The sequence below is a fragment of the Phascolarctos cinereus genome, unplaced genomic scaffold, assembly GCF_003287225.1.
Source record: "Phascolarctos cinereus isolate Bilbo 61053 unplaced genomic scaffold, phaCin_HiC Scaffold_4;HRSCAF=312, whole genome shotgun sequence".
Lineage (NCBI taxonomy): Eukaryota > Metazoa > Chordata > Mammalia > Diprotodontia > Phascolarctidae > Phascolarctos > Phascolarctos cinereus.
In genome coordinates this window covers 104,295,532-104,310,906 of record NW_027555847.1, presented here as the reverse complement: position 1 = coordinate 104,310,906, position 15,375 = coordinate 104,295,532, and the positions used below count along the sequence as shown (strand labels likewise).

Sequence of the window (15,375 nt, the reverse complement as noted above, 5' to 3'; positions counted from 1 at the left end):
AAAATATGAAAAGGATCTTGAACTCCTTTAGATTGGAGTTAGTAAAGTTGCATAGATGTCATAAATAGTACTTTTTCTTTTACGTTAGATTAATGCTTAGTGCATATCATTCATAAAATAAACAACAGGTTCACTGTCCTAGAACTGAAATTGTTTATGGTTCTTAGAGCTAAACTTTCAAACCTACAGTTGGAAGTTTTTCATCAGCTTGGGGGAGGGGAGAAGGAAGAGGCTGAGGAAGGGAAGATTACTGGAGATGGAAGGAAGGGACTTTTTTTACCCTCTTTTGATTCTCTGTGTAGGTTGCAAATTGAAGCTATTGATAATAGCAAGAGGACTGGTTTTAGTTTTGGGGGGTAGGTGGAGAGATACCAGGGAAGAAGAGATGAAAGAGAAACAAGAGGAAGAAAGACCAAAGCTACCTACAAAAAGAAAGTCATCAAACCCCAAATGAAACAGTTACATATCCATCTAATTAGAAATCCCGGCAGTATCTCATTTCACATTTCACTTTATATTCCATCACAATGCACTTGTGTCATTAAGCCAAGGTAAAATACATCTTCTGTCACCAAGAAGTGAAAGTGTGTTATTTAAAAGTAGAAATGTAAACATTTCAAAGTGCAGATTGGTCGGTCTCCTAGAAAAGAAAGTAAATGTGCTTGAGGAATTCCTTACCACCTGCAGAGTCATCTAGGGCAATAAAGTATTCCTCAGAAACCTAGAAGAACTAAGGGCTGACAAAAGGCTTCAGTTTGAAACTGACGAAGAAAAATGATCTGAAGATGCAGAGGACAAGCGATTGGAAAGAGGAAGAATGTTACACATGGAAGGAAAGAAGGCCCACTGAAGGCTGGGTGCTCAGAAACAAATATGAAGCTCTTTCTGAAGACATGGGGTTGGGTGCTTTGAAGAGGAAGCAATTACTTTTTATCCAAGGAGATGGTGTTCATACATAGATGTTATCAGATACAATAGGATCATAGGAAGAAGAGATGAGTAGTGTTGACTTCTTTGTAAGAGTAATGAGTCAGCCATGTTTTGATCTGAATAAAGAGGTTTGTTGCTTTCCCAGGGCATGTCTCCAAGATAAGGCAGAGAGCCTCCCAAGACTTGTCAAAACAGTGATGACTGCACATCTGCTGATTCAATTAGGAACAAATGATACTTCCAGTGGAACCTACAAAGCATTGCTAAAGGTTATAGAGTCCTATATATGATACCATAGACCTCAGGAACTTCAGCAGTGTTTTAATCATTGCAGTGTATCAGAGGCCAGGGATGAACAACAGATTTCAAATGAGAAGAGCTAATTAAGGTACTGTCTGAGAATGGGATTTGAATTTTTGACCTTTGTCCATATATTTTAATATGAATGGCAGGGTCTTACGTTTGGAATGCACCTCATAAAGACTGGTTAAGGATATATTTTCCTGGAAACTTTGAAACCTAATACAAAAGGCTTTAAATGGAGAAGCTACAATATGAGAAGAATAATTGAGGCACCCAGAACTTGACAGTGGGCAAAAATCAAATAAAGGAGATAATAATAAAACCTATAACTTAAGACATCAGTATACAAATGCACGAAATATAGGTAACAAGCAAGATGAACTAGATCCTAACTTGAGACAAATTTGACCTGAGAGTTATTATGACTGACACTTGGTAAGATGATGCTCATGATGGAAAAATGGTTCTAGAAGTATATTAGTCAAAAGAAATAGGACAGATAAAAGAGGTGCAAGGCATCGTTTTATATATTCATGTCAAAAAGATATATTAGGAAACCCCCCCCAAAAAAAGTGGGGAAACATAGTGGAAAGCTTTAAGGGGAAGATCAGTGGAGGTAGAAACTGAATAACAATGCCACCAGAATGGCATTGAGTGATTTATAAATATTACCTCATTTAATACAACCATCCTTCAAAAAATGAAATCAACAAGAAGAAATTCTATTCTGGACTTGATTTTCTCCAGAAAGGAGGAATTGGTTATCAGGGTACAAATAATGGGAACCTTGAGTAGAAGTGATCACTCCATTCTAGAATTTGTGATGAAGAAGAGAGAGTTGAGAATAGTCTTATATGTACCCTAGATTTTTGGAGAGATTTTAAGGTTCAGAAGAGGGTGGGTAGGATTCCATCGGGACCAAGATTCTGTAGGGGAAGTCAGACCAGAAAGAATAGGAACCTCCCAAAATTGAGATTCTAAAGAAACAAACCAAACCACAAAACCTAATTCTGTTGAGAAAGAAAAAGGGGCATTGTCTAAAGTGATTGGTGATTAAGGTGGACACACAGGAAACTCACCAACCAACTTAGATTTTAAGAGACATGCACAAAAGATAGAAGCAAGGCAAGTAATGGATGATGAATACAGAAGTATGGCTTGGTCTTGGATGAATAGCATCAGGAAAGGTCTCTGGATGAGAAAACACAGAACAAAGATGGTTAATGGGGAGTTGATAATTGAAAATATGATCAATTTTATTATAATGCTTATTTTGAAAATGTGAATTTAATTAGTATGTTAGGGAAAATTTTAAGCATAACATGAATTTTAGTTTGCTTATTTGTGATTTCTTCCTCAAGAAACAGCAAGAATGCAGGCTTGCAACCCTTTTGATGCCTACTTCCACAAGCAAATTTAAGGTGTTTTTCAAGTTAAAGTGTCATATTTATTGTACATCTTCTGGTGCAGTAGGAGCTGTGAGCAAAAGAGTGCTGATCTATGCATCTTCCTCCCCATCTTCTTCCATGCTCCCTTCTCCCCAGGCCTATAATTATGACCAGCCCAACCTGGGGGGAGGCTTTGTAGGCCAAGAAGCAGCCCAAGATTGCTGACAGTATCATAGCATTTATGTACTCTTATCAATTTAACATATATAGAACTGTGCTATTGTTTTCATTTGGTTCCTATCTTTTTTTTTAAAGTAACACTGATGAAGTTTTTGAGTGTTGTTCCCTGACCTCATTTTCCCAGTGAACTCTGTAGTTTTTATTGCATAATTTTTCATAGTGAGGTGCTTTTTGAGAATGAGTATGTTAAGTTGTAGTAAAACTGACTGACTGAGGAGAGAGTAGGAAAGCAACTAGTAATCCTTAATGAGTTCGTTATAAAATTCAGATGAACTATGCCCTAGGATACTAAAAGAACTGTCAGATGTGATTACTGAGCTATTATTAGTCACCTTCCCAGAACTGGGAAATGGCCAATGTCCCAAGTTTCAAAAGTAAAGAGAATGGAATTAAGTCAGTGGATGGAAGTTTCAAAGAGGCAAATTTAAGTTCAATGTAAAGAAAAATGTCTTACCAATTAGAGCAATCCAAAAATGGAATGAAATGCCTTATGAAGTAGCCAGTTTTTTCTTACTGGAGATTTTAAAACAAAGACTGGATTACTACTTGTTGGCAGTTTTGTTTAAGGGATTAGTTTTAAGGTGTGAGTTGGGATAAACTCTAAGGTCCCTTTCCTGAAATTCTGTTGTTCTATGAAAATAAATCTTGGAAATCAAAGCGAAGGAACCTCTTAATTACTATGGTTACTTTTAGGGCTGGGTTTCTTAAGAAGAAGTCTCTTAAAATTCTTTTGTCATGAAACTTCAAAACTTCATCTCACACCTTTTATTTCACATAGATTTTTAATGACCTATGGTGTGTAGGTTCCTCATGACTGTTTTTAGGCAGAGACCATGTGTTTATGTAGTCAGTAAACCTTTGTTAAGCTCCTGCTATGTGGTAGGCACTATGCCAAACACTGAGGCTACAAAAAAAGGTGAAAGACAGTCCCTGCTGTCAATGAACTTAGTGTAATGGGGGAGACAGTATGCAAACTACTATGTACAAATTAGCTATATACAGAATAAGCTGAAAATTATCAACAGAGGGATGTCACTAGAATTAAAGAAGTTTGGGAAAGACTTCCTATAGAAGGTGAGACTTTAGCTGGAATTTGAAGAAAGTCAAGAGGAAGAGATGAAGAGGGCATGAGGGGACGGCCAGTAAAAATGCCCCAAGTTGGGAAATGGAACACCAAACAGAGGGCTTTATTTTTTTCTTTGATCCTGGAGATAATAGAGGGCCACTAGAGTTTATTGAGTAGGTGAGTGACCTGGTAAGACCTGAACTTTAGAAAGATCACCTTGACAGCCGAGTGGAGCATGCACTGGAGAGGGGAGAGCCTTGTGATAAGCAGACCAATCAAGAGTAGGCTATGGGATAGTTCAGGCATGAGAATAATGAGTACTTGCACCAGGGTGGCAGTTTCAGAGGAAAGAAGGGAGGGTATCCAAGAGATATTATGAAGGTAAAATTGACAGGCCTTGGTGACAGATTGGACGGAGAAGGTGGGGTTGTGTGGGAGAGAGTAAGTTGACACCTAAGTTGCAAACCTGAATGGGAGGATGGTGGTGCCCTTGACAGTAATAGGAAAGTTTTACAGTTCAGTTTGGGACATAGTGAGTTTAAGATATCTGCCAGAAATCCAGTTTGAGATGTGCAATAGGCACTTGGAAATGGGAAACTGGAGATCGGCGGAAAGTTTCAGGCTGGATAAGTAGATTTGACAATCATCAGCAAAATAGAAATGGTTATTGAATCCATGAGAGCTGATGAGATCACAGAGTAAGAGGGAGAAGAGAAGAGGGCCCAGGACGGAGCCTTGTGGGACAGTCACAGTTAGCAGGCATCCCCTGGAAGAAGATCCATCAAAGAAGACTGAAAAGGAAACATCAGATAGGAGGAGAACCAGGAGAGAATAGTGTCATGAAAACCTACATAGATGAGACTATCAAGAAGAGGCTATAGAGAGGTCAAGAAGGATGAGAATTGATAAAAGGCCATTAGATTTGGCAATTAACAGTAACTTTGGAGACAGCAGTTTTGTTTGAATGATGAGGTCAGAAGCCAGACTGTAGAGAATTAAGGAATTAAAGAGGAAAAAAAATGGAGGCACCTATTGTAGATGACCTCAAAGAGTTTAGCCACAAAAAAGGAGGAGAGATAATGAGATGAGAGGGAAAGGGGAGTTGTGGAGAGGATAGATAGATTGAGTGGTTTGGGTTTTTTTGAGGATAGGAAGACATGGGCATGCTTGTAGGCAGTAGGGAAGCAGCCAGTAGTCAAGAGATTGAAGGTAAGTGAGAGTGGGGCTAATAGAGGGAACAGTCTGCTGCGGAAGACATGATTGAATGGCATCATTTGTGTATGTAGAGAGGTTTACCTTGATAAGGTATGAGATGTGGAGGAGGGGAGAAGGGAGAGCTCTTGGAGAGCGGCCTAAATTTTTTTCAGAATTTTGATTGGGTGGTAGATATGAATTGAGCTTACTTCAAAGGTGGAGAGGTTACTGAGTGTGATAGTGGTAGCTAGAGAACCTGGAAGTGGCAGTGGGGAACAAGGAATATTCCAACTCCCCTACCCCAGCTAGTACTGGAAAGTATTGGCCAGGGAGGCTGTGTCTTGAGGAAGGAGCTAGGAAAAGATTTAAGATGAAAAAAAAGTTTTGTTGCCTATGGAGCAGGCATTTCAGAGCTCACAGTAAGAGGTGGGTGGGGTGGGGGTGGGGTTAACTTTAGCAGATCCAGTGATCTCAGAAAGACCACGTAGCTTCTTCAAGAATATTTCATGACAAACCAAACTCATTCCTTTTCTTAGAAGTTAGTAACTTTGTACATCAAAGGTTACTAACTTTGTAGAGCTAGCATGTTACTTAATGTCAACCAAGCATCAAATATTTAGTCCTTTTAGGATATTGGGTAGGATGTGTGGTGTGCTAGAGCACACCATAAGTTTTAAGTTACTTTATTAAAATGATTGTTTATTTGCTAATGATTTTACTTTGTTAAGGAAAATGTATGGGGGGTGGTATTTTATTTTGTTCGCATCCATATTTAGCCAAAGGGGGTTGCTGGAATTTGGTATTTAATATTCATTTTGAAGAGGGAATGTAACACTGAACAGTCTTGGAATAATTGCTTTCTGTTTATTCCTTTTCCAGTAAAAATCTCCTGTTTTCTTCACAGGTAGAAGACAGTTTGGAGCTATCTTTCCTTGGAAAAGATGATGTGAAGCTTGATATTTTTTTCTTCTATGAAGAGACTGATCACATGTGGAATGGAGGCACTCAGGCCAAATCAGGGAAAAAATTTAAGTATGAATTGTATGTTTTTTAATAGTTTATGTGAATTCATAGTTCAAAGAAAGATGATGAAACAGTAGTATGACTGTTCTGGTAAAAGAATCAGCCATCTTCTTGATAGCCACCTGTTGATGACTTGAGTTCACATATATTCTCTTCCCAAGTAAACTAGTATGGGAAGGGAGACCTTCTTTCCCTATTATAATCAAATAAGCCTAAATGTTTTATTAATACAGGAATTCACCATGCCCCATAGTCAGTGTGTCAGAGAAAAAGAGAATAGGAACATGCTCACTAACATCCAAGTCAACTCTTACACACCAAGTCCCATATCTCGTTGCAGATATGCCTTCCGCGCTTCCTTGTCCAGCTGGTTTCAGGCAGAAAATAGCTTTCTGTCCTCCCAAGGGTCCACAGGTTTTGGCCTCCATTCCCCTCCCCCCACTTCCCACTGTAGACACCTAAGAGAGCCATAGGTAGTCCACACTGTGTGAGGTGACCCCATTCTTACTGGTGTGTCATATGACAGTGAAGTCTTTCTTTTGATCCTGCAATGCCCCATTACTACAGGGCTGGATTTTTTCTGAAGATTTGCTTTCTCAGGAGACCCCCTCTTTTTTTTCTTTTTCAGTACTACCAGCTGTGAAGCTAGAAAAAAAACCAAATTTTGGTAATTTACTTAAATAAGTATCCTTTAAAACTGACTTTTCTGCAGCAGTCCTATATTTCTCACTTTGTTTATATGTTTGTGTTTTACAACACAACATGTGGGTCATTTCTTAGGTCTTTTTCATTATGTCTCTCAATTACTCATATGAAGCTGATGCACAATTAAAGAACTTTGAATGCATATGATGTACTTACTGCATGTGCATACTATTATATGCAGAAACTACCCCTACGTTGCATAAAGAAGTTTGTTTCTCCTAAAAGAAAGGTTTTCCCAAGAATTAATAACTCCCTTGCATTTTTACATGTTTTTTTCAAAGTACACACACATTATTGTGTCTGGTCTTCACAGCAATCCTATGAAATGCATAAAATTGATATGATTATCACTCCATGTAGAGGAAGAAACTGAAGCCAAACCCGAGACCAGAAAGTGGTAGATCTGGGACTATAACATGGATCTCCTAACTAAACTTGATCTAGTTCCTGAGGGACAGATTTAATTGCAGTTAACCAAATTTATCCTTTTTATACTTTTGTTGTCAAATCTTAAACTTACTAGCAGGTATAGTGTAACAGAAATTGCTGCAAATACAGATTGAGGCCAGATTGTGAAGGGCCTTGAATGTCAGTGTTAAGAGATCAGATTTTATTTAATAGGGCTTTAGGGAGCAATTGGAGGTATTTGCATTGGGAAGAGTAATCTGGCAACAGAGTGATGGATAGATTTGAGGAAAAAGAGATTGGAGAGACTGGCAGAATAGTTATAAGACTGTTGTGATACTTCCAATGAAAAGTAATGGGTACAGTGTCACATTGTGAATGGAATGGAAAGAAGTAAACAAACGTAAATATTAATATGAAGGTAGAATGAACACTACTTGGCAACTGATTTTTTTTTGGCAAATAAAGGAGAGGAAAGAGTAAAAGTGACTGAGATTTAGAGTCTGGGTTGCTGGGAGAGTGGTGGGGCCATCAAAAAAAAAAACTGGGGGCAGCTAGGTGGCACAGAGGATAGAGCACTGGCTCTGGAATCAGGAGGCCCTGAGTTCAAATCCGGCCTCAGACACATGATACTCACTAGCAGTGTGACCCTGGGCAAGTCACTTAACCCCGATTACCTTGCCAAAAAACAAAACAAAACAAAAAATACAGAATGGTGGGGCCATTAACCAAACTAGGAAAGTCAGTAATAGGGATGGGTGTTTGGAGAAAAATAATTAGTTTGAGTAGTAGTGGACATCATAGTTTTATATGGGCTGGCACATTCTTGGGGGTTCTCAATGGTTCTTCCCCTTCTCATAGGCAATTGGAAATATAGGACTGGAGTCTCAGGAGGGAGTTGGAGGCTAGAGACATATATAGAGATTTTGGAGTCTTTCATTGATTTGACATTAAAGCTGTGGTAATAGATGAGGACACCAAAGAAGAAGAGTATATAAAAAGAAGAGAAAAAAATGGAATGCCAAAATCTGAATTGATTGATTCACGTTTTGGATACATATCTCTAATGATATCCTTTATGCTATTTCTCCTGTGCAATTTCTCCTTCTAATACTCTTTCCCACCATGCTCCTCTTGATCACCTTTTCGGTGATCCATATTTTAATTCTTCAGAGACTGTGGTATTCCTTGACTCACAGCCATCATCAGAGTACTATAGACATTTTTAAAAAGGCAAGCTTTTCTTTCAGAGAGATGTTTGAGATCGTTTAAAACCACTGAACAGTTTCTCAAAGGCAATCCAGTACAGTCTGCTCGTCTAAGATGCTGATAAAATATCAGTTGTCCATACAGCTGTATAATATAACCTTGACGATAGGAATTCTTCATCCACCATTTTTCCCCCATGTGGATAGTTGCATTGGTATTTTAAGAAGGGATAGCTGTTCCTCAATATCTCATTCCTGGGCTGACTATTGTAATATCTTGCTTGCTGGTTGGTCTCCCTGCTACATGTCTCTTCCCACTTCAATCCATCCTCTACTCACCTGTCAAATTAGTCCTCCTCAAATGCAGATATGACCATATCACCTTCCTACCCTCCTGTCACCCAGTCCTGCAGTGAATGGCTCTAATTTCAGTCTTTTCCTATTGACTGGTTTGTTCACTGCTCCATGCAGATATAACCCAGGTCTCTTTCATCCTTAAAAACCCCTCATTTGATTCTTACCATCCCCTCAAGCTATCATCTTATATTTATTTTATCTTTCAAAGCCAAAGTCCTTGAAAAAGCAGTCTTCTCTCCACTTTTCACTCACTTCTCAACTCTGCAGTCTTGTTTCCTACTTCACTGCTCAGCTGCAACTGCTGTCTCTGAAGTTACCAGTGATCTTTTAATCGCGAAATCCGGGAGCCTTTTTTCATTCTCCATCTTTCTTTACTTCTTTGCAATAATTGACATTTTTTACCCACTTCTCCTGAGTATTGCCTTCTTTGTGGATTTTTTGTGAAGCTACTTTCTCTTGGTTCTTCTCTTACCTGTCTGCTTGCTCCTCAGTCTGCTTTGCTGAATCATTCACTGTCCATCTCGTGCCCCTTGACTGTGGGTTTACCTCAAGGCCCTACCCTGGGCCCTTTTGTCATCTCATCTTTCTCTCTCCCCATCTCCCCCTCTCTCTCACTCCCACTCTCTCTCACTCCCACTCTCTCTCTCTCTCACTGCCTCTCTCTCTCCCTCTCTCCCTCCTCACCAGTTTCTATCAGTTCAGTTATCTCTATGCACATAAATCTCAGATCTTAATATCTACCCTTAGTCTTTCTCCTGAGCTCAAAACCAAAATCACCAACCATGCATTGGACATTTCAAAGATATTCTATAGGCATCTCAAACTCAACATGTCCAAAACTGAAGTCATTATCTTTCCCCATAAGCCCACCCTTCTTTCAAAATTTCCTATTTCTTTTGGGGAATCTGCTGTCCTTCCATTTATCCAGGTTCACAGCCTCAACTCTACTTTCTTCCCACATATCCAATCAAACACCAAGTTTTATTGAATTTGTCTCCATATTATCTCTTGGGTGTGGCGTTTTGACTGAGTTTCATAAAACAAATCATTTCATTTAAGGGGATTTGTTCTTTGAAGTTTGGATTCAGTCAGAGGGCCACTCTTGAGGACTAGAGGGTCACATGTGGCGGCAGGTTCCCCATCCCTGGTCTACACCATGTGCTACCTCCTACAGAAAGCCTTTCCAGATCCCCCTAGTTGTTAGTGATCTCTCCTTCCTCAAATTGGCATTTATATAGTCCTATCCAATATACATGCTGTATCTACCCAATGGACTGTGAGCTCCTTTATGGTGGACTTTTTAAAATTTGCATCTAGAGTACTTAGCACTGAGCCTCATGGATAGTAGATGCTGAATAAATGCTTGTTGAGTTAAATTGGATCAGACCTTTTAGGTAACAATAGTTATTCCATTTTAATGATTAGTTTGCCTTTCTGTCTCTGCTAGGGAGACCAGATTTTGTATTTGCTGAATGTCATTGAATATTTTTGGAGAGAAACAGACTATCAAAAACTTACTTTTGTAAAGAATAAACTCTTGAGCTGGATTTTCTTTTAGTTATTTTCAGAAATTGTTCATCAGCTTTAAAAATTGACATTTAATTTTTTTGTTTATAAATTCCTTATTTCTCAAGAGACTGAATTTATTCCATCTGTACAGGGTCTGTGATTCAGTTGTTTATGAGGCTTTGGAGGCTATCACAGAAAATAAGGAATCTTAGATTCTGCCTCATCTCAACTTAGTAGTGTCAGCTTGATGGGATGGGACAGAACAGGTGGATGTTCTCCTGACAAGCAAAATGATCCATGCCTTTAATATGAGTGCACAGAGCAAAACTGGGAGTGGCAAAAGGTGACTCAATGCAGTATCTTATTCCAGAGCGGCCGTTGTATGATGTGGTTTCTTGTTCTCAGACCCCAGCTGGGCTTGTCCATTAGCTGTGTGTACCAACAAGGAAGAGTACTCCCTGCTTTCTTGAGAACACTTCAATGCTTTTGTTACCATATTTGATGTGATGTTCGTTTGAGTCAGGAGAGGTGCTGGCTAGGAGCCAACTTTTCTTTGGCAGAGATGCTGAAATGCTTAACTATATCTCATTTCTATGATATGATTACATTTTGACACCTGTTTTTTATTTTCCTGTTGCCCAAAGGAAAAAATCCACGATAGTTTTAAAGCCTTCTAACCTTGTGCAGCTGGGTAGTGACTCAGTGGATAAAGCATTGGGCCTGGAGTCAGGAAGACCTGAGTTCAAATTTGGCTTTGGACACTTATTAGCTGTGTGACCCTGGGCAAGTCACTTAACCTCTATTTGCTTTTATCTACCAGAGAGGGAAATAGCAAACCACTCTAGTATCTTTGCCAAAAAAAGTCCATGGACAGCATGGCCCATAGGGTCATGAAGAGTCAAACACAACTGAACAACCTTGTGCTATTGCTACTCAAATACCATTCATAAAAATCACTTTCATTGAATTAAAGGTAAACATTTCTCAAAAACTGATATGGAAGTCACAACCTTACACTGAGTTTTTTTAATGTAGCTTTTAAGCAGTTTTTTAGATATATAAACTTACATGGCCCGTGGCAGTTTTCAAAAATATACTTGCTCCAAGAATTTTAAAAGTTGCCCTTTCAATGAAGTAGTTTGCTGAAATTGCACCAGGGATGGGTGTAGTTAATTTAGCTTTAATGAACAGTGCCTGGTCTGTATTAAAGGTCATCTACAGCTATTTAGGGGGAAATTATAAAGTTAGAAGCTGCACATATCATTTATCCAAGTATTAGATTCAATTCAGCACATATTTATTAAGTGCTAGTGATTTGCAAGGCATAGTGCTGGATTTGGTATCAGAGATACAAAGATAAAAGCAAATGGACCCTGCACTGGGGGTAGAGGACGGTGCTAAAGTATATAATTCTTGAGGTGCCTCTTAGGCATGATACTTGAGGGAATAAACAAAATGGGTAACTTTGGGAATCAGACTTGCTCTAAATTATAGAATTCCCTAAGTTGAGATTGGAAGAAAAGATGAATCAGTCTACATGAGATGTAAATATTCTTGAGTATTATTTAGGTTTTCTTACTGGTAGATTGAGCTAGTAACCATTTAAAAAACTAACATACAGGCAGGAAAAACTTGATTTCCACTTTTGAAGTTTAATATATGAAAAATTAATGTTTCCTCCTTTAACCCTGTTTTGTCACAGGTACCTGTTTCCTAAATTTACACTGTGTTGGGCTGAATTTGTAGAAATAAAGGTCCGTGTACCCTGTGAAACTATCAACTACATTGAAGCCAACTATGGCAAGACCTGGATGATTCCTGTGAAGACCTGGGACTGGAAGAGCTCCCCACCTAATGTGCAGCCCAATGGGGTCTGGCCTGTGGCTGAATGGGATGATGTTATTCAACTATACTAAGCCATTGAACTTACTAAACAAGATATTTCTCCTTGTCAAAGTTCTTAAATTTAAAATTTTTTTGTTGTAAAAATTACTGAGTTTTTGTCAAATATTCTTACTTAAATGGAAGGAGGAAAAAAAGGTTCAGATGAAAAAAAATATTTTTTAAAGCACCCCAGATCGGTAGCCAGCTGACTTGGTGTCTATTTATCATCTCATTAGATTTATTCTTTAAGATTAAAGGATCAGAGATAATGATCAGGAAGTAAAATTTTTAGGTGTTATAAAGTAGCAAGCATTGGACAGCTACATCTCAGAAGACCTATTCAGACCAAAAGAAGCCAAAAGCTTGTTCCTAGCCCAATAGATTAGGTAGCTTCATAGATGTCTAACCTCATGTTTTTAAAACCTTAGGTGTTTCTGTGATGACTAAGGTGAGTGAAAATAATAGAGGAATATCACCCTCTCTACTCCCCAACTATTCAGCTACAAGATAAAAAGATCAGATCACTGACCTTTACTGAAAATAGGCACGATATCCACAAAGTCCAGTTTTCCTTATTTTAGTCTCTAACTATCTAAATGAAGGAAACATAAGAACTGTTGTTTGTATTTTTAAAAACTATGGTCAATCCAGTGCTGGTAATCCTCAAAAACACCTTTAATTTTTAAGTATACTTCCATTTGGCTGTGACTTTCTTATAATTCTGGAGTACAATTCAGTTAAAATTGAATGAAAGTGGATTCATGTACTAGTAAATCAGTCCCTTTCTCCTCCATTTCTTAGTTTAGTAGTTTTCTAGCTTTCAGTTAAGAGCTCTAGTTTTTGATTATATTTCACAGATTCCCTTCCCTCTTAACCTTTTTCAGATGGTTTTCTGTTTTATCTACTCATAAATTATGCATATTGTCTGTTCTTTACTGACCTTCCAGGAGAAACCTGCCACTTTTATGCCAGTCATCTAGATGTTCAGGTCCCAGTTTTCCCCCATTTATTGTGTTTCCCCACAATGACTTGACAACTCTTCTTCTGTTCCCAGGATGTCTCACTCTATCCATCACATTCCTGCAGCTAACTCTCCTGATGTGGACCCATACTTAGCCAAAAGCAGAAATAATAGGAGATTTGGATGGCAGAGTTGTTCTTTACCTAAGTTGTTTTAATTATCTAGACTTTTTTTTGTTGGTGATATTGGTTCTTAAATCCAACATGTATGCTAATTCTATTAGTGCCAGTAGTTGAAAATTGATTATATTAGTTCCAACTTGCATCCTCAAACCAGTTTTTACATTCCTTACATTTGCTTCATGCCCTCACCCTTGCCTTCCTCACAAATAATTGGCAGGTGGATACATAGGTTTGTAAGAAGCAGAGAGGAAAAGAAAAAGAAGAAGAAGTGAGAGAGGGAGAAGAGGAAAGAAAGGAAGATTTCCCCCTTCACTTTCTCCCCCTCCCTAATCCATCCAATTTTATCTAGATAAACTAGGGGATAGTCAGACTACAACACAAGGCTGAAATCCTAATTTAACAGTATTTTTCTAAGTCAGTATCAGTAATTCAGTTGGTAATGCTTTTGGCAAAGGACCAGCCCCAAGTAGAAAGCATGGGTTTTCAGAGGTGGCCTATTTTTGCTTTGGTCATATCCTTTTTTCAGACTTTTTGCTAAGATTATCCTCTCTTCATGAAATGCAGATTGATCAAGTTATCCTAGTTGATAGCTAGTTCTGTAACTGTTTTCATGAGTGGTAAAAACTTTTGTATTTCTAATATGAAAGAATTTACAATCTTACCTTTAAAAAAAAAGGACTTTAGACTCTCCATATGACTAATTCAGAGCTTTGTTAATATTTAATTATATTTTCTTTTCTGACAGCCCCACAACCGAAAGATAACAGCTCTAGCCATGCGGTGAAATACTTACCTTATGTCACAGAAGTGGCCTAGTATTTCCCTACTAGAACTAGATAAAAAGTGAAATGTTTAAATATAAACACACATATGTATATATTTAGAATGAAGTAGGGTTTTTAACCATGTACAGAATTCAGTGTTTATTTACTAATTATTTCATTTTGTTATAAAGTCTGTGGATATTCTGTTGTATTAATTGATGTTTATTTCTACTGAAAACATTATATTGTGGTTTTGCACAGAATTTTAATATATGTTGTGTTGAATGATGAATAAAAATTTTCCAATATATTTTTACTTTCAGGTGTTTTATGTTTTGCTGTTTCATAATTAAATCTTGTTGAAAACAGGGATGTTTGACAACTAAAAAGTAGCAGGGAAATGGCAACAAAAATAAATACTAATCAAGGCACAAGGCTAGTTACTGAAGATGAAACTTTTCATTATGATGATTATCTGATATTGTTCTAGTGCCTTAGGTGTTACAAGGTGTTATATCCATTATCTGCTTTGGTCCTTACAGTAGCCCCATGCAACAGATAGTTTAGGTATCATTATCCCCATTTTACAGATCAGGGTATTTAGGTACAGGGCATCCAAATGATTTGCTCAGGACCATCCAGGTAGTAAGTAGCAAGCCAGAATTTGAACCAATGGCTTCTGACTTTAGATCCAGTGTCCTTCACATCCCACCACAGCTTCCTGAATGAGACTTAGTTTTCAATAAGCTTCACAACCAGAATACAGTGTCAAGTGATGCTATCATCACAAACTCTTAACCAAACTGCTTAGTCCAATGCTTTCCCAATTAACTTTGTTTCGGAGTACTTTTCCCATGTGTCTGCTTGAGAAAGGGATGGACTGTATTGAAAAGAACTTATTACTATGACTTGGCTGTTAACAAAAATGTCAATGAGAGGCAGCTGTGGTGTAGTGGAAGGGGCCCTAGATGGGTGAATGGATGAAATCATATGACCCGATTTCAACTCCAGACTCTTTGCTACCTATGTAATCTCTTGGGCCTCAGTTTCCTCAGTTGTAAAGAGAATGGGGGAGGTGCTGTAATAGATGTTAGCTTGTCCTTCACTTTGAAGAGGACCAATGATATGGGGTGATGTCTTGATGTGTGTGTGAAGTGGATTTAAGTGAGGCAGAGTCGCACAAACTTGTTAGCCTCACCCTCTCTTCCAGACTCATTGAAGTCCAGTGGCAGGACAAAAGTCAGGACTTCTGGCAA

General features: G+C 38.3%; 1 protein-coding gene across 4 annotated transcripts in view; it reads left to right on the top strand.

Annotated features, from left to right (window-relative positions):
* Nucleotides 1-14,429, top strand: part of FKTN (fukutin) — a 71,536-nt gene extending 57,107 nt beyond the window's left edge. For 3 of the 4 annotated variants that reach the window (XM_078152478.1, XM_021002224.2, XM_021002226.2), the window contains 2 exons: nt 6,026-6,162; nt 12,031-14,429. In XM_078152478.1, coding sequence (XP_078008604.1) covers nt 6,026-6,162; nt 12,031-12,244 — 351 coding nt within the window. In that variant the 3' untranslated portion in view covers nt 12,245-14,429. The remainder of the gene's footprint in view (nt 1-6,025; nt 6,163-12,030) is intronic. The other variant, XM_021002227.2, reaches the window with a different exon arrangement.
* The last annotated feature ends 946 nt before the right edge of the window (nt 14,430-15,375 follow it).